This window comes from Petromyzon marinus, chromosome 12 (assembly GCF_048934315.1).
Source record: "Petromyzon marinus isolate PM22_M1 ecotype Great Lakes invasive population chromosome 12, UKy_Petmar_22M1.pri1.0, whole genome shotgun sequence".
In the NCBI taxonomy this organism is placed as follows: Eukaryota; Metazoa; Chordata; class Hyperoartia; order Petromyzontiformes; family Petromyzontidae; genus Petromyzon; species Petromyzon marinus.
This window is the reverse complement of record NC_133678.1, coordinates 14605792-14625699: the sequence shown is the minus strand read 5'-3', so window position 1 is coordinate 14625699 and position 19908 is coordinate 14605792. Positions and strand designations below refer to the sequence as shown.

Here is a 19908-nt window from a genome sequence, read left to right as displayed (position 1 = left end):
AAGGAGGTTCTCACCCAAGATTTGACGGTACATGGCCCCGTCCATCGTCCCTTTGATGCGGTGAAGTTGTCCTGTCCCCTAAGCAGAAAAACACCCCCAAAGCATGTTTCCACCTCCATGTTTGACGGTGGAGATGGTGTTATTGGGGTCATAGGCAGCATTCCTCCTCCTCCAAACACGGCGAGTTGAGTTGATGCCAAAGGGCTCCATTCTGGTCTCATCTGACCACAACACTCTCACCCAGTTGTCCTCTGAATCATTCAGATGTTCATTGGCAAACTTCAGACGGGCATGTAGATGTGCTTTCTTGAGCAGGGGGACCTTGCGGGCGCTGCAGGATTTCAGTCATTCACGGCGTAGTGTGTTACCAATTGTTTTCTTGGTGACTATAGTCCCAGCTGCCTTGAGATCATTGACAAGATCCTCCCGTGTAGTTCTGGGCTGATTCCCCACCGTTCACATGATCATTGCAACTCCACGAGGTGAGATCTTGCATGGAGCCCCAGGCCGAGGGTGATTGACAGTTATTTTGTGTTTCTTCCATTTGCGAATAATCGCACCAACTGTTGTCACCTTCTCACCAAGCTGCTTGGCAATGGTCTTGTAGCCCATTCCAGTCTTGTGTAGGTCTACAATCTTGTCCCTGACATCCTTGGAGAGCAGTTTGGTCTTGGCCATGGTGGGGAGTATGGAATCTGATTGATTGATTGCTTCTGTGGACAGGTGTCTTTTATACAGGTAACAAGCTGAGATTAGGAGCACTCCTTTTAAGAGTGTGCTCCTAATCTCAGCTCGTTACCTGTATAAAAGACACCTGGGAGCCAGAAATCTTTCTGATTGAGAGGGGGTCAAATACTTATTTCCCTCATTAAAATGCAAATAAATTGATAACATTTTTGACATGCGTTTTTATGGATGTTCTTTGTTGTTATTCTGTCTCTCACTGTTCAAATAAACCTACTATTAAAATTATAGACTGATCATTCCTTTGTCAGTGGGCAAACGTACACAATCAGCAGGGGATCAAATACTTTTTTCGCTCACTGTAAGTGGGCAGAGTGCTGTCCTCATAGAGTTGACCGTAGGAGTCCCGTTACAGAGGCGTGTAAATACCAACGTGTACCGTCTGCTGTAGCGGTCGAAGATGTTATCATCTTGATGTTGACGTTATCATTCACTTGAACAGGCTCTTAACCAAAATGCGTAATCAGATCTCCAAGCATGAAGTGAGATTTACTTATTAACGTTGGCTACACAAAATACACTTGTGGAGTCATTGCATACCTTTTGGCTTTTTTAAAGATTTGGCGCACAGATTATCTGTCTCGTCTGCACGGCCGATTCGTCTCGAGTTCGTAAGAGAGAACCCTATAGAACACACGAGCAAGTCCTGTACCTTCACGGCCGGAGTAATTTCACCATGTAATATGTGACTCTGCTGGCGGTCGGATGGAAGATCAGGCATTGATTAGGATATACTTTCACTTCCAAGGGTAAAGGTACAGCCCTGCGACTACTTGCTCATGCCACTCCTGGCAGGAGGACTTCCAAATACCCCACTGAGGGAGCTCTAGAGGGTATCTTGCCTACTCTTTCACGCTGGCCAAACGTCTACCTATATTTTACCCCACCTCACGCGACCTGCCGATCAACAACTGTGCTGTTGCCCATTTACACTGCCGGGCGGACAGAGGCTGTGGGGGGGGATTTCAGAAACGTGTAAAATTGTTTCGACTGCTACGCTCGGAGAGTGGATCGAAGCGATGACCCCCAGATTGGCATTCCAGTGTGCTCACCATTACACCGTGGCAGCATCCCACTTCATTTTATTTCTTTAGTAGGAAGAGAGCTTTCTTAATTCCACGACGGGCCATACGCAAGGATGAATTCGCTTCCCTGTCTTGAGATAGAGAAATGTAGCCAGTGTTTGTAACACTAATTCCGGGATTAACTGTTACCCATAAATCATGGCGCACTGAAACCACAGGGCTCTGGTTTATGTCCGAGGACATCTACACAAATAATGGCGGATGATCCCACCGGGTGGTGGCACTGTGGTTAAGAGCGCACGGCTCGCAAATGAGAACGTTACAAGTTCAATTCCTGGGGTGGGGCTCGACTCAACACGTCATTCTTCTTGGGTCAATACATTAAGAACCACTCTGTGGGGCAATAGCGGTTGTCCTATTGAGACACTTGCTTACACCGTAAGAAAGTGGAATTTCCACGACTGCCCACTGCAAGGCCATAGACACGACAAGAGCACAGCTTCCTGCTCGTGTGAGCAGGAACACATTTTGATATTTTTTAAGGGTAACTTTAACAAGTAATCAGCCCGTGATTACTGATTACTAATGATGAGAACAGTCGTGTATTCCTGTATTTTGCGTTTATATTTCTTAAGTGCCGTCTACCTCTTCTTTGGTTCTTTCGGTAAAGTCACGTAGAATCAGAGTAAAATAATAAAATAACACAATAAAATTCTCACGACGTTTCGGCCACAACGCAAGCGGCCGTCTTCAGGTGAAAGGTACAGACCTGTCGGGACGACAGAGCTTCAATGAACGATGTTAAGATTCGTAGCGACTTTTAAGCTGGTTGGGAGAAGTGAGGCACCTTGACAAAGGGGTTTACATATCAAATAGCTGAGGGATTAGCTTGTGACTGGTCACAGGAATGGCTATGTTAAAGTCAAAACCTACACATCCACAGAGGCAACTAGTAATTTAGCATTTAAATAGCTAAGGGATTAGCTTGTGCAAATAGCTGAGGGATTAGCTTGTGACTGGTCACGGAAATGGCTATGTTAAAGTCAAAACCTACACATCCTTCATTTATTTTACGATTCAAACGTGAGTTAAAATGTGTTCTTGTTCGATCGAATCGTCATCTGAACTGGCAGCCCCAAGGTTTGCGGTGGGGATTCCGCATGGGCATCAGAGGTCAGTTTATTCTTAGGACGATCATTGTTGACTTCCCGCAAAGTGGTGCTTATTTTATTGACCACACAAGGATGACGAGCTTAGCGAAGCCTGGCCCTAATTTTAAACATTTCCTAGCTTAATATTGGGAGTAAAGTGCCCTGAACGCATTGCCACCTTGGGCCAATACTCTTACCAAGCCTTACTAGCTTCAAAACCCCTGAGCGAATGCACCGAGTCCCCCAAATAATCTGGGGTTCATGGAGGACCCCTATTTTTTATATAAAAGTGGGTATTTTTTTCGTACTAATTGCTCTCCCAGAGCTCAAGAACTTAAGTGCGAGCAAAGCCCTGCTGACTTGTGGTTTATTCACATCACCATGCTGCGTGAATTGCGATGGTTTCATTTGTTTGGTTTTCCTTTCACATTGCCTTGGATAATCTTTGGAACATAATCAATAAATGTTACAGCAAATAATATCACAAGCTTAAAGTAATCGGGTCTGTTAATAAAACGAACAAACATCATGGGAAAGAGAATATATCACAATACCAGAAGTGGAGAAAGCTACATGAAAATACCTTGCCTTTAGTGCAGTATTATTATCCTTGATATCATCTACACAACTGACAAAAACCGGGACTTTTGATGTCCTTGGAAGATTTATAGATTTCCCAGGATAGCCACCTTAACAATGAGGACACCAAGGGAAGACCAGGGCAGGTGCCGACCCTACGTCGTGCGTCCCTTGTAAGCGGCACCGTTCCCCAACACTCGACTACAGCACTGCAAGCTGCTTAGCGACTTACCATGCAATGCACACACAGCTGCCAATGTTTCGAGGTACAAACGCGAGTCTTCGTTTAGGCTTTGATCCCCTAAGGCTGAGCTGAATACGCGTTTCTCTAAACAACGAGTGCGTACGTGTGCACGTACTCAGTCATTCAAGTATCCCAGTGATGAGCCATTGGTAAACTGTGCATTGGCTTAGGGGTCCCATCATCCATGCGGGGCTCATCAAATCAGTTTCGCTTTGCGAGAAATCACCAGCGGTTGTTCTGTGTGTAGGCGGGATCGCAACCATAGGCATGTGGAACTTTCACCGCCGCCAATAAGAGTTGAGCGCTACAGCACTCGCTGGAACAGGAACACACTTTGATGACTCTATGGATACAGTCGACCGAAGTCGCACCCCTCGATAAACTGGTTCCCGCCAAAGGAATGTGGATGTCTACCCAATGGCTCAAGATAGCCAACACGCATTTGCAGTACAGTCCCACACTCGCTTGGGCAGGCTGATGCTGCCTTTATTCGTATCCGAATAATTACAATCGTTTTCCATTATAGTTTTTTTGGGTTAGAACGTGAATATATAAATGTGTCGTTAAACCTGCCAGAATTTGACAAACACAATTAGTAAGGTTTGTCACGTGAACATAACATGTCAATTCCTTACTAGTACAGCACACCGGGGTGTTGGAGAGCAAATCCATATTTACAATCGGAGTACGACGTTTCGCCAGTAATTACAACTAGCTTCATCAGGCGGACAGCCGTATTTGTGGAGAAATCCTGTTTTAAGGAACGATTGTATAAATCTTCCAAGGACATCAAACGGGTTTAACGACACATTGATATTTATGCGATGTAACCCCAAAAAAACTATATTATGGATATCAGTCGGGAAAGCCTACGTGTTATACAATAGTTGTATTAACTTACTAGCGGTAAGTACCCTGCATTGCCCGGGTCAAAAAAATATTTCAGAACTACTCTTAAAAACCTTACATGTACATACACAGATACCAAGATATTGTGAAAGCCCGGTGGGCCATTTGTCCATTTCAGCACCAACAAAATTATAAGAGGCTTGCAAAATTCTAAAAAGTAATAGAAAGTGTGGGGTTAATAGTTGATTTAAAAGGTTTCTGAAAATTGTCGACACACCCCCCCCCCCCGCTCAAAAAATATCTTTACCCCCCCGCGTAGGTATATATACCTACACACCCTACATACAACAGGAAGTAGTATCTATTGACTCTGTAGTTGCGTCTACTGACTGTACAGTAGTATCTACTGAGCCAGTAATAGCTACTGTGTAGTAGTATTTACTGACTGTAGCAGTAACGACTGAAGCTTAGTCGTATCTACTGGCCCTACAGTAGTATCTACCGACTCTATAGTAGTAAAAAGTAACTCTATAGTAGTATCTGCTGATTCTATAGTAGTATCCACTGACTATAGTAGTAAATACTAACTGTATAACAGTATCAACTGACTGTATAGCAGTATCTACTTACGCTATAGCAGTATCTACGGACCGTAGTAGTATCTACTGACCGTGTAGTCGTATTTGATGACTGTAGCAGTATTTACTGACCGTAGTGGTATATACTGACTGTTTTAGTATCTACTAACTCTATATAGCATGATGTACCAACTGAATAGCAGTATCTACTATGACCACAGCAGTGCATACTGACTGTGGTGGTACCTGCTATGATTACAGCAGTGCATACCGACTGTGGTGGTACCTGCTATGATTGCAGCAGTGCATACTGACTGTGGTAGTACCTGCTATGATTACAGCAGTGCATAATGACTATGGTGGGACCGGCTATGATTACAGCAGTGCATACTGACTGTGATGGTACCTGCTATGACTAAAGCAGTGCATGGCTACTTTTGGTGGGACATGCTTTCCCTAGAGCAGTGCATACTGACTGTGGTGGTACCTGCTATCACTACAGCAGTGCATACTAATTGTGGTGGTACCTGCTATGATTACAGCAGTGCATACTGATTGTGGTGGTACCTGCTATAAATACAGCAGTGCATACTGACTGTGGTGGTACCTGCTTTCACTACAGCAGTGCATCCTGTGGTGGTACGTGCTATCATTACAGCAGTGTATACTGACTGATGATACCTGCTATGATTACAGCAGTGGATACTGACTGTGGTGGTATCCTATGACTACAGCTGTGCATACTGACTGTGGTGGTACCTTCTATTAGAGCAGTGCAGAGAGACTGTGGTGGTACCTGCTATGATTACAGCAGTACATATTGTGGTGGTATCTGCTTTCACTACCGCATTGCATACTGCTGTGGTGGTACCAGCTTTGATAACAGCAGTGCATGTTGTGGTTGTACCTGTTATCACGACAGCATGCTGACTGTGGTGGTATCTGCTATGACTACAGCATTGCATGCTGAATGTGGTGGTATCCTATGACTACAGCATTGCATGCTGACTGTGGTGGTATCCTGCTATGACTGCAGCATTGCATGCTGACTGTGGTGGTATCCTGCTATGACTGCAGCATTGCATGCTGACTGTGGTGGTATCCTGCTATTACAGCAGTGCATGCTGACTGTGGTGGTATCCTGCTATGACTACAGCAGTGCATACAAATTGTGGTGGTACCTGCAATGATAACAGCAGTGCATACCGGCTGTGGTGGTACCTGCTATCACTACAGCAGTGCATACTGATTATGGTGGTACCTGCTATAATAACAGCAGTGCATACTGACTGTGGTGGTACCTGCTTTCACTACAGCAGTGGAAACTGCAGTGGTGGTATGTGCTATCATTACAGCAGTGCATACTGACTGGTGATATCTGCTTTGATTACAGCAGTGGATAGTGACGGTGGTGGTATCCTATGAGTACAGCTATGCATTCTGACTGTGGTGGTACCTGCTATTACAGCAGTGCACACTGAGTGTGGTGGTACCTGCTATGATTACAGCAGTGCATACTGCTGTGGTGGTACCTGCTTTCACTACAGCAGTGCAAACCGACTGTGGTGGAACCTGCTATTACAGCAGAGCATACTGTGGTGGTACCTGCTATGATTAGAGCAGTACATATTGTGGTGGTACCTGCTTTCACTACAGCATTGCATACTTCTGCAGTGGAACCCATTACAGCAGTGCATACTGACTGGTGGTACCTGCTTTGATAACAGCAGTGCATATTGTGGTGGTACCTGTGATCACGACAGCATTGCATGCTGACTGTGGTGGAACCTGCTATGACTACAGCATTGCATGCTGACTGTGGTGGTATCCTGCTATGACTACAGCATTGCATGGTGACTGTGGTGGTATCCTGCTATGACTACAGCAGTGCATGCCGATTGTGGTGGTAGCCTGCTATGACTACAGCAGTGCATGCTGACTGTGGTGGTATCTTGCTATGACTACCGCATTGCATGCTGATGTGGTGGTATCCTGCTATGACTACAGCAGTGCATGCCTACTTTTGGTGATACATGCTTTCCCTAGACCAGTGCATACTGACTGTGGTGGTACATGCTATCAGTACAGCAGTGCATGTTAATTGTGGTGGTACCTGCTATGATTACAGCAGTACATACTGACTGTGGTGGTACCTGCTTTCACTACAGCAGTGGAAACTGCTGTGGTGGTACGTGCTATCATTACAGCAGTGCATACTGATGGGTGATACCTGCTATGATTACAGCAGTGGATAGTGTTGGAACCTGCTTTGACTACAGCAGTGCATACTGTGGTAGTACGTGCTATCATTACAGCAGTGCATACTGACTGGTGATACCTATGATTACAGCAGTGGATACTGACTGTGGTGGTATCCTATGACTACAGCTGTGCATACTGACTGTGGTGGTACCTGCTATTACAGCAGTGCATACTGACTGTGGTGGTACCCGCTATGATTACAGCAGTGCATACTGCTGGGGTGGTACCTGCTATGATTACAGCAGTACATATTTTAGTGGTACCTGCTATGATAACAGCAGTGCTTACTGACTGTGGTGGTACCTGCTATGATTACAGCAGTGCATACTGTGGTACCTGGTATCACTACAGCAGTGTATACCGATTGTGGTGGTACCTGCTATCACGACAGCAGTGTATACCCACTGTTGTGGTACCTGCTATCACGACAGCAGTGTATACCGACTGTGGTGGTGCCTGCGATGATTACAGAAGTGCATACTGCTGTTGTGGTACCAGCTATGATTACAGCAGTCCATACTGCTGTTGTTTTCTGCTATGATTACAGCAGTGAATACTGATTGTGGTGGTACCTTCTATGATTACAGCAGTACATACTGCTGTTGTGGTACCTGCTATGATTACAGCAGTGAATACTGATTGTGGTGGTACCTGCTATGAATAGAGCAGTGCATAGTCTGTGGTGGTAGCTGCTATGATTACAGAAGTGTATATTGTTGTGGTGGTACCTACTATGACTACAGCAGTGTATTCCGACTTTGGTGGTACCTGCTATGACGACAGCAGTGTATATCGAATGTGGTGGTACCTGCTATGATTACAGCAGTGCATACTGACGTTGTGGCACCTGCTATCATTACAGCAGTGCGTACTGATTGTGGTGGTACCTGCTATGATTAGAGCAGTGCATACTGACTGTGGTGGTAGCTACTATGACAACAGCAGTGTATACCGACTGTGGTGGTACCTGCTATGATTACAGCAGTGCATACTGACACTGGTGGTACCTGCTATGAGAGCAGTACATACTGTGGTCGTGGTACCTGCTATGACAGCAGTACATACTGTGGTGGTACCTGTTATGATGACATCAGTACATAGTGTGGTGGTGGGACCTGCTATGATCACAGCAGTGCATACTGTGGTGGTCGTACCTGCTATGAAGACAGCAGTACATGCTGACGTTATGTATCTTAGATGTGAAAGGTAAATTTGTGAGTATGTGTGTTCAAAATGTTAAGCATACTTGGCGACATGCAAGCAAGTTTTGTTAACGGGAAGAGGGCAATTCTAAAGAAATGTACAACCTTAGATTCCTTTGCGCGATTTAAAGAATCGATTCTTGGCGCACTCTGGTTTTGTTATTGTAAATTAATTAGTTATCTTTTCGTTTGTATGTAGTTTTTAAGTTTTCAGACGTTTTTAAATATATTTCCCCGCTAGTAGCAGTGTATATATCGACTTTATTGCACAAAGTACTCCGTGACAGATTGCCGTGACGAGGCCTAGTCCCGTGCAAAGTCTCCGGCCTCGCCTAGATTGCCCGGCCGGCCGAGTCTGGGGCCCGGGCTGCTAACCCCGCGGTCCGAGAGTCAAATCCTCCGCAAGCGCACGCGCGCTGAGACTTTCATATATAAGAAGAAATGTCTTAATCGTTTTTCCAGTCATAGGCCTAACGCACACACCTATAGCTCCTTATTCGGCTCGGCGGTGTTTGGTTTGGTGCTCGATGCACAATTAGAAGGCTCCGGGTCGGTCAATGCTGATTTAACGGGTTCCAGCAGTTTTTGTAATAAGACTGTCTACTGGCATGGACAACGCTGACTCAAGGTTTATAATGGATTAAGCACCATCCCACACTCTAATCAGAGCATAATGTTGGTTACGTTTGACAATTTAACTCATGGCAATGTGGGTAATCGGTCTGCCACCCTAAAATGTGAATGGAACTGCCAACTTGAATTGCAATACTGCTTCAATCCCACATAATAAATGCGCACACCAATATTTACAATGCAGCAGCACACTGAGAATCGGCCACTATTTAATTGAAACCAGCCACTAAACAGTGGAATTCACAAAGCAGGCCTCGGACGCACCCACCTACACAAGCTCACTGGCAAGTCTGACTCACACACCCTGGGAGCATGACGTCACTTCAGTATTTTTCAGTCACGTGACTGCGAATAAGGTCGCAGACAGGCAAGTGCCCCAAGAGCGCATTCGCTGTGGGTTATGTTTGACTATGTGTGTTCGTACGTTGTGTTGTTCGGCACAATGTCAGACATTTCACTCCACATGCTGGGAACGTCTTCAGGAACTGGAATATTTTTTTTTGTGAACTGAAATAGTTAGATTTAACAGCACACACAGATGTAGAGATTTTGTACATGCATTGCACAACTTCCTGTTGCGAGATATTTGTGTTCCGACCTGCACTAGTGTGTCTGCCGTGATGGGATGGAGCGTTTTTTCCATCACTTAAAGAGGCGAATTATTTGAACGCAGTTTCTGAACCAGCCCTAAGCACGTGGAGTGAAATGTCAGGCATCATGCCAAATAACATATGGTACAACCCAAAAACACATCGGAGATATTCAGCACAAATAGCTAAATCTACGAAGTAGTAATCCAGTACTTTGTAAAGTGGTTATAATATGCATACACTGGCCCATGTCATGTTAATGTGTACTTCCCTTCATTTCAGGACTACCAATGGAAAGGGGCACAACCCACACGGGAAGGCATTTACTTGATCGTACTGGTGAGTACAGGCCCTTTAAATTAGTTCAAATCTCATCCAAGTTCAACCTGACCTCATCAAAACAAATCCTTCCTCCTGGAAGCCCAACATGAACAGTGATTGCTCTAAGGAGATGCTGGCTCTGCCACAATAACCTGGAATTTAAAGAGGCCTAGCAGCCAATTCTCGAAACACCAGTTTCTAAATGTGGAGGAAAATACCGGAGCACGCAGAGAAAAATCCACACGACCAGGGGAAGAACACACAACCTTCAAATATAGAGGCATCAGGGTCGAGATGGAACCCACAATCTCCTGTATACCAGGCGAGGTAGTTAACATTTCGAGACCGTAGCACCATTGATAGTCTAGCAGCAGAGCGTTCACGGTGGACGTTCACAGTTCAAACCCAGTGGCCTCCTTGATTAAATTCTGCGAGTATATTAATCCGAAAAAAATTACCCACAAATGACTCAATTGGTACATACATGGCAATTATCCCCCCCCCCCCAAATGCAGAAACCATGTCAGGCTTTTCCTGGATAAACCACCTGCATATATGTTTCAAGTCAAAGTGTTCCCCTGCCCAAACAACCGTGTGTGGCAGTGCCCATTTTATTTTCTTGGTGACCCCGGGAGCCAGCGATGGAAATTCCACATTATCATGGTGTGGACAAATCCGTTGAAGACTTCCTAAAATGTTGTGCCATTGTTTAAGAAAGCAGCGTACACTGCTTGTGCAATTGCTTGTGCAATTACTGCCTCTGAGTCATCCAAGCTCACGTAAAGATTTTAAAATTAACTTCTTTCCACGCAAATAACTTTATTTGGGTACTTTTTAAAAAATGCGTGGGCAAAAAGTCGGGGGGGGGGGGGGTCTGTTCTTTTTAATCACAAGAGGATAAGGGATTCGTTTAAAGTAGTCCCGTGAAACTCATTCCATTATTGGCAACTTGTTAAATTGTGAAATGTACACAGCTGCAGTGCTTGAACTGTAAACCATGTGTGTACCTGTTCATACACGTCTGTAAACATACATGTATATGTAAGTGTAAGCGTGTACATGTACACAGTGAAGTGTGTATATAAACTTAGTGCAAGAGTGCAAATGTCTGTACATAGATGTGTTGTGTATAGATGAGCGTACATGGGTAAGTGTACGTGTATAGGCTTTAAGTATGTTTCCAGCACTTCCAAAAAGGCCTAAAAAAACCTATAAGGGGACTTTTTGTCTTTGTGTACAGATAAATGTACATGTGTGCGAGTTGTATGTGTACAGGTTTTGTACGTGTGTACAGTATGAGTGCACATGTACGTGTGTCTACAAACTCAGTTTACACGTCACAAAGCCCATAAAAAGTAAACCGATTTTCATGTTCAACACAAACAACAGGTGCATGATAGGACCAAATTATATGTTGTGTAATCCCAAAAATTGTACCTTAAATTGACAATAAAAAATTACCTCGACATTTCAACCAAAAGAGTTCTGTACAGTATTTACTTTTAAAAGTCAAACCGGTGTGTAAACTTACGCTTTCAGTTTTAGCCGCAAGTGGTTAAATTCATTAGTGTCCAAAACAGAAGACAAAAAATGTCTTGAAAGAAATCGCAAATAAATTAAATCAACATCGCTCAACATTTCAAAGTACAATATACATTTACCTTTAAAGATAAGCATTTACTATATTAGTAATCTTAAAAGTCCACATTCGCCATCAGGGACAGTCGACTGCACCGTTCCACGAGGCAGTCTGAAAGCATTGCTGAAGATAGTTGCATCGTTTTTGCCAAAATCATTCCGTGTCATTTTGTTCAGGACTGGCTCATCTACACCAACTCTTCCGGGTCGCCACCACCTCTACATGATCTTCACCACTTCTTCATTCTCCTCCAACTCTACATCATCTCCACCATCTCTCATCCCTGTCCCCACCACCTCTCCACTGTGTCTACCAAAGCTATATTTCTTCTCCTTCACTGCCCCCGTTACCTCCTCCGCTTCCACACTACCCCCAGAGTACCACAGACGCTCAAGATGATGCTGCAGACGTTGAGAAGCCAAGGATGCTGGTGATGCTGCCAGACAGGTAAGGTGGACATTGGAGGATGTCAAGAAGCTTCTGGGGAGGTTCAATGGCCAGCATGGAGATCGAGAGCTGGTAAAGACATTGAAAGGCCCGTGGAGGAAGCGGCGACGGTAGTAGTGGCAGTAGCAGTGATGGTGGTGGTGATAGTGGAGGTGGTAATGAGTAGTCGTGGTAGTGGTATTGATAGTGTTGTCGTCAATACCACTATCAGCACCACGATGGCAGCAGAAAAAAGGTTTTGGTGTTGACAATGAAGCTAGTAGTGATGGTGGTCATGGTTGTGCTCACGTTTTTGGCAGTGGCACAAGTGCTGATGCGACCGAGCTTGTGGCATTGGCAGTTAAGTGTGTGCAGTGGCTGTATTGTTTGGCGTTGACCACGATGTGAGTGCACATACATCGAACTTCTTTCGCATCGTACGTAGCCAATCGAAGGTGCAGACAGCAGCAGCGGTTGTATTGCTGCCAGTGGTGTGTTGCTGGGCACAGTGGTTCAGTCGCCACAAACGTCCGCCTGACCGCACACGATCACGCACGTTCCCCATGTCCGTTAAAGCAGGTTGCACTTGAAGCACGAGCGGCTGCGGCGTTTGGACTGCGTCTGGATGGCGGCCCTGCTGGCTGTCTCGAAGACGAGACGCACACCATCCTTGGTTTTCGCAGAGCACTCCACGTAGTCGAAGGCCTGGATGCGAGATGCCATGGTCCTCCCATCCTTGGGTTTCAGGGGCTCCTGCTTGATGCGTGCCAGCTTTTGCAGCACGGATTTGTCACCACGGAGGTCCTTCTTGTTGGCCACCAGCACGATGGGCACATTGGGGCAGAAGTGCTGCACCTCGGGGACCCATTTCTCCGACACGTTCTCCAGCGAGTCAGGGCTGAGGGGACATGGAAGGACAATGTAGAGCTGCAGCCCTGCATATTCCTGCTCATACTAATGTTGGCAGACTGTAGTTCTACAGAGAACCCCCCAACTCCCATCACCTCCAGTGGATATATTTGGCTTATTCTTCCACGTTGATCAGACATCTTGGAAACCAAATCGGCCTCACTTTACATTGAGGCCGATTTTGTTTTAGGATTAGAAAATAACAAACTCCAAAACACAATCAGCTTGTAAATTAGGTCATGTTGCATCTCAGGCTGACTGACACTAATCTGAAGCCTTAATAAAAAAAAAACACCTTGTATGGGTAAAAAGGCAACTTAAGGAACCTTAGACATATTTGTGAGAGGTCACCATCCAAAGGCCGTTCTCTAAAAGAGGGCTTATCTGCTAGGGTCCAGGTATACATTTCTTTACTATGTGACTTACCGCTCACAGCAATGTGTATGTATTTGGGTTAGATCGCGTTATTTATAAATGTGTCGTAACCCTCCACCACCCGACACGGCCAATCAGCAAAAAAAGTGTCACGTTGACAAAAGACAAATAATTCACTACTTTAGCCCACCGGTGTGTTGAAGAGTGAATCCACAACATTTACAGTTTGAGTACGACGTTTCGCTGGTAAATACATCCAGCATCATCGGGCAATTCGCCAGAATGGTAAAGCCCTCGCTTGCTCCCGGTTTTATATAGAGCAGCAGGGTGACGTCATCATTTAACTCATATCAGGTGCAGTGATTAGAGGCGGAGGGGGGGTATTGTAATTATATAATTGATTAGTAATCAGTCAATGGTTATGATTAGTAATGAGTTGTAGATTAGTAATTAGTTGTAATGTGTGTTAGTGATTACATGCTATGTTAGTAATCCGTTAATTAGTATGCTAAATTATATGCTAATTCCTTTGTCAAGGCACTTTGTTTCCTCTCACACAGCTTAAAGGTCGTGATCTGAACGTGGCTCTTTCACTCCAGCGCTGTCCTAGCAGACAGTCTCGTCCCTTCACCTGATGAAGGCCGCTTGTGTTGTGGCCGAAACGTCGTGAGAATATTATTGTGTTATTTTATTTTATCAATTTATTATTTTATTCTCATTCTACGTGACTTTACCGAAAGAACCAAAGAAGATAGTATGTGTTTCCCCTATAAGGAATTGTAATGTGCATTCATATTCTTAGCTCCCTCGGCAAAGCCATGCCGAAGGGAAACAACAAAACAACAAACATATATTCTATTATTTTATTGCTTCCCCCCAACGCGACTCCACCGAAAGAGCCAAGAACATGAATTACTGCAGTCACGAAAGCTTTAAATCAAAATGTAATGTGTATTATTTAATAATACGCTTCCAGGCCGCACTAAGCCTGTAGCTGTCAGAGCGAATGAATGCCAAATCACGATCGCAAAGCAATACTGCTGAAAGCGATCAGATTCTAGATTGAAAGCTTTCGTGACTGCTAGGATCCATACTCTTTGGTTCTATTGGGTAAAGTCACGTAGGTGAAAATAAAATAACAAAAAATCACGACGTTTCGGCCACAACACAAGCGGCCTTCATCAGGTGAAGGGACGAGCCTGTCTGGAGGACATGCAAATACATACAGTTTAACACGTAGGCTTTCGCGACCAATATTCATAATAAATGTTTTTGGGTTAGATCGCATTATTTATAAATGTGTCGTAACCCTCCACCACCCAACACGGCCAATCAGCAAAAAAAGTGTCACGTTGACAAAAGACAAATCATTCACTACTTTAGCCCACCGGTGTGTTGAAGAGTGAATCCACAACATTTACAGTTTGAGTACGACGTTTCGCTGGTAAATACATCCAGCATCATCGGGCAATTCGCCAGAATGGTAAAGCCCTCGTTTGCTCCCGGTTTTATATAGAGCAGCAGGGTGACGTCTGGAGGACAGACAGGCTCGTCCCTTCACCTGATGAAGGCCGCTTGTGTTGTGGCCGAAACGTCGTGATTTTTTGTTATTTTATTTTCACATACGTGACTTTACCCAATAGAACCAAAGAGTAGCGATCAGATTGTTAAAACAATACAAATTCCATATATCTCAGGAGTAACTGACACATTAGCCCGTGTTTTGCAAAAGCAAAACATTACAGTAAGATTTGGTACAGTACACAAAATTCAAAAACTAGTATCTTGCACTAAAGACGCATTACCTAAATTATCAACAGAAGGTGTATATCGGATTAATTGTTTATGTGGCAGATGCTATATTGGACAGACGGGACGTAACATTAGCGTAAGACTAAAAGAACATCAGAGAAATATTAAATTATCTCAAACACAACTGTCGGCTGTGGCAGAACATGCTTGTCAACAAGGACACTCAATTGATTTTGACAATGTTGCAGTGGTGTGTAAAACTAATTATTACTGGCAAAGACTAATTAGAGAATCCATTGAAATTGAGAGGAATAAAAATAACTTTAATCGCTCTGACAGCTACAGGCTTAGTGCAGCCTGGAAGCGTATTATTAAATAATACACATTACATTTTGATTTAAAGCTTTCGTGACTGCAGTAATTCATGTTCTTGGCTCTTTCGTTGGGGGGGAAGCAATGCAATAATAGAATATGTTTGTTGTTTTGTTGTTTCCCTTCGGCGTGGCTTTGCCGAGGGAGCTAAGAATATGAATGCACATTACAATTCCTTATAGGGGAAACACATACTAATTAACGGATTACTAACATAGCATGTAATCACTAACACACATTACAACTAATTACTAATCTACAACTCATTACTAATCATAACCATTGACTGATTACTAATCGATTAAATAATTACAATACCCCCCCTCCGCCTCTAATCACTGCACCTGATATGAGTTAAATGATGACGTCACCCTGCTGCTCTATATAAAACCGGGAGCAAACGAGGGCTTTACCATTCTGGCGAATTGCCCGATGATGCTGGATGTATTTACCAGCGAAACGTCGTACTCAAACTGTAAATGTTGTGGATTCACTCTTCAACACACCGGTGGGCTAAAGTAGTGAATGATTTGTCTTTTGTCAACGTGACACTTTTTTTGCTGATTGGCCGTGTTGGGTGGTGGAGGGTTACGACACATTTATAAATAATGCGATCTAACCCAAAAACATTTATTATGAATATTGGTCGCGAAAGCCTACGTGTTAAACTGTATGTATTTGCATGTCACAAGTTCTGTGGCCACCCTGTAATGTGCAACCACAATAAACATCTCTCCAAAGGAATACAAGATGTCTGTTTTACTATCCTCTACTGCAGGGGTGGGGAACCTGTACCGCCTGACCCTCGCCTGTCCTCATTACGATGTTCACTTCCAGCAGTGGTCACATTGAACGCCAATGTGTACCCATGTACCACCCTACCTGCCCACCAATAATCCCATAGTAATGAGTGTCCATACCTCCCACCCTCACCAATCCACTGATAAATACATGATAATTCTATGTCCTAGGTATCCAACCACCTGGCCACCCTTTGCCTGTCCACATTGAAGCCGATGTTGAGGTCATTTTTTTAACGACCATATTCCATCATCTTCCAAGAACACTCAAGATGATATCCACGTGTATCAGTCTGGGTGCCTCCACCCATCCCCACCCTCCTCACCTGTCCACGGAGAAGCACACGAGGATGACGTCGGTGTCAGGGTAGGAGAGCGGCCTTAGGCGGTCGTAGTCCTCCTGCCCGGCCGTGTCCCACAGGGCCAGCTCCACCTGCCTGCCGTCCACTTTGATGTCAGCCACGTAGCTCTCAAACACGGTGGGCACATACACATCGGGGAACTTATCCTTGCTGAACACCGTCAGCAGACACGTCTTCCCACACGCACCATCTCCCACCACCACCAGCTTCTTGCGCGTCGTAACGCCCGCCATGGTCGTGCCCGCCAGCTGTCTCAACAGCAGCGATGTCTCGCCTCGATCTCCTCCTCCTCCCGCTGCTGTTCCTCTCTTCACTGTGGGGTCACGACACACCAGAATATTTAAGCTGGAGGAATCCGATGAGCTATGAAGCTCACAAGTGATGTGACATTTATCCTTAGATTTAAGACCGAAACAGGGAGGCTGTCTGCCTGATGGCGAAACGTCGTACTCTCCAAGACATCGGTGTGCTGAACGAGTATAACAAATTGTCACGTTTTGTTTACGTGACAAACCTTACTAATTGTCTATCTGGTGGTGGCGGGCTTAACGACGCATCTATATTTACAATATCTAACCCCCCAAACAAACACTCTGTCAAGGAGCTACAAAGCTCTTTCTCACAGATGCCATGAGGTGTACTCCATGACATTTCGGGACTTGAAGGTGATGGCTGTATCTGTGTTCTGTATGCAGCAGTGGACTGTAGACTGTTGCAGAGTAGACCGGAGCAGACAGGCCCCAAAGGCCGAACACGTCGAGCGGCCAGCAACAAGCAGCACTTATCAACGTTTCAAGAATTAACGAAGAAATCCCGACGCGGCTGCGTCCACTCCCCCTGCTGAAGGTGCAGTATTGGGCCTACTCTTCCACGGTGGCCAGGCGTCTTCGAAATGGTACCGTAGTATTATATTATTGCATTATATTACATGATGGAGTGTCTATCATCCCCACATATCTTCTTGAACGACACGCATGGGCCCAAACTTATGTTGACGCACATGAGTGCCACTGCAGTAGTTCTCACAGTGCGCGTCTGCAGTGCACTGCAGACGAGTCGGATTCCAAGGTCTCAACGAACAAAATGCCAGCAACTCAACTAACCAATACATTTGGCAAACTACAGACGAAATGATCAAACCTCTTACAAAAGATCCCACGTTATAGTCTTTAACAGACTGTTGGGGCGAGTGCTGTTAGCGAGCACCTATTAAGGCCGGCACGGTAAACGAGGGGGTGGTTGGCCAACAACCACGCCACGCACCAGGTACTCATGAGGCCGAGTCGACCTAGGGGAGGCCCGGGACTGGTGGAATATAATGGGTCACTTGTTGTTGGCCGTGAACGGGAATCGAACTCGGGAGGACCGGGTTTAGTAGCGCGGTGCGCGAACCGCTTCCACCACCGCGCCCACTCTTACCAACGTCTGAGAAACTCTTTACAACTCAGACACACACACACTCAGACACACTCAGACACACACACAAAACACACTCAGACACACACACTCAGACCACACTCAGACCACACTCAGACACACACTCAGACACACACTCAAAACAAACTCAGACACACACTCAGACACACTCAGACACACAACTCAAAACACACTCACACACTCAAAACACACACTCAGACACACACACTCACACACACTCAGACACACACTCAGACACACACACTCAGACACACACACTCAGACACACAACTCAAAACACACTCAGACACACACTCAAAACACACTCAGACACACAACTCAAAACACACTCAAACACACACTCAGACACATACACCCAGACACACAACTCAAAACACACTCAAAGACACACAACTCAAAACACACTCAAACACACTCACTCAGACACACGACCCCAACTTCAACTTAGTCCGAAACATTCTACCGAACATCCAGCACACCCATCCCATCCCCCAACTCACCTCTCTAAACTCCTCAGGGTCCTTGCACAACTTTGAGCCAACAACTTCTCTCCTTGAGACTCGCCACAAAAACCCAGCGAGCGAACCGAAAACTTATTCCGACAATTGGAAGGGGAAACAATATATAATAACCATGTGTACGGCCCTACAACAATACGACCATTCACCCGTGTAGAACAATCCTAATTGTCGCACGCGTTGTCCCTCCTGTGTTAAGCTCGCGTGTGTGTGTGGGGAGGGGAAGGGGGTGAGCAGAGCCTGCCGCTTGCCCTTTGTTCACTGGAGATGCCCCCACCACAGTGACCAATCAACCCGCACCCACCGTCCCCTCTGCATGCAATGCGGGTCCCGCTGCTTCCCTCTCCTTATATTGCCCGACCCGGCTCAGCTAAAAATAAACTTCCAATCAGAAGCCGCGCAAGCCTCCCCCCCTCCCACCCCTTCACTCCCCACCCACAAACTTACGCCCCACACACCCCCGTCACTGCACGTTGCGAAACTCATTAACATAGTTGACGGTGAATTGGGCCAACACGTTTGACGATTATCTGGGCCCCATCTAGGTAGACTCAGCCTCAAATGGGTACCTAGGGGTAAAAATCGCCCCGAGGGAGACAAAGGCGGCCGGGCGTGGTGCTGGCTACCCACTTCCCTCGTGTGCCATTCGGGCCTTCGTAGGTGCTCGCTAACAGAACTTGGACATCTGTGAAATAGTCGCACTCAGTTCATAATATAGGGGTTTTTTGGGGGGTTAGATCGCATAAATATAAATGTCGTTAAACCCGCCACCACCCGACACGGCCAATTAGTAAGGTTTGTCATGTAAACAGCACGTGCCAATTCGATTACTGGTACAGCACACCGGTGTGTTGGAGAGCAAATCCACAACATTTACAATCTGGCTGTCGACTGATGAAGCTAGTTGTAATTACTGGCGAAACGTCGAACTCAAATTGGAAATGTTGTGGATTTGCTCTCCAACACACCGGTGCGCTGTACTCAAAATGAATTGGCATGTTCTGTTTACCTGAAAAACCTTACTAATTTAACGACACATTTACGCGATCTAACCCCATTTTTTTTTTTATTATGGACTAAGTAAGTACCCGGCGTTGCCCGGGTCAAAAAATATTTTAGAACAACTCTTAAAAACCTTCC

At 45.3% G+C, this 19908-nt stretch overlaps 1 protein-coding gene and 1 long non-coding RNA gene across 2 annotated transcripts in view; one reads left to right on the top strand and one right to left on the bottom strand.

The window, feature by feature from the left end:
• Positions 1-12272, top strand: part of LOC142924348 (uncharacterized) — a 51007-nt gene extending 38735 nt beyond the window's left edge. Inside the window, exons 2-3 of the long non-coding RNA XR_012941593.1 lie at positions 10140-10196; positions 12194-12272. This is a non-coding gene — a long non-coding RNA (uncharacterized LOC142924348). The remainder of the gene's footprint in view (positions 1-10139; positions 10197-12193) is intronic.
• On the bottom strand, positions 8879-19109 carry LOC116941509 (ras-like GTP-binding protein Rho1). The gene is made up of 3 exons (XM_032952640.2): positions 18751-19109; positions 16778-17126; positions 8879-13141 (listed from the first exon to the last, which is right to left on the bottom strand). The coding sequence occupies exons 2-3, from the start codon at positions 17044-17046 to the stop codon at positions 12814-12816; spliced, it is 597 nt and encodes a 198-aa protein (XP_032808531.1). The 5' UTR covers positions 17047-17126; positions 18751-19109; the 3' UTR covers positions 8879-12813.
• Positions 19110-19908: the final 799 nt, after the last annotated feature.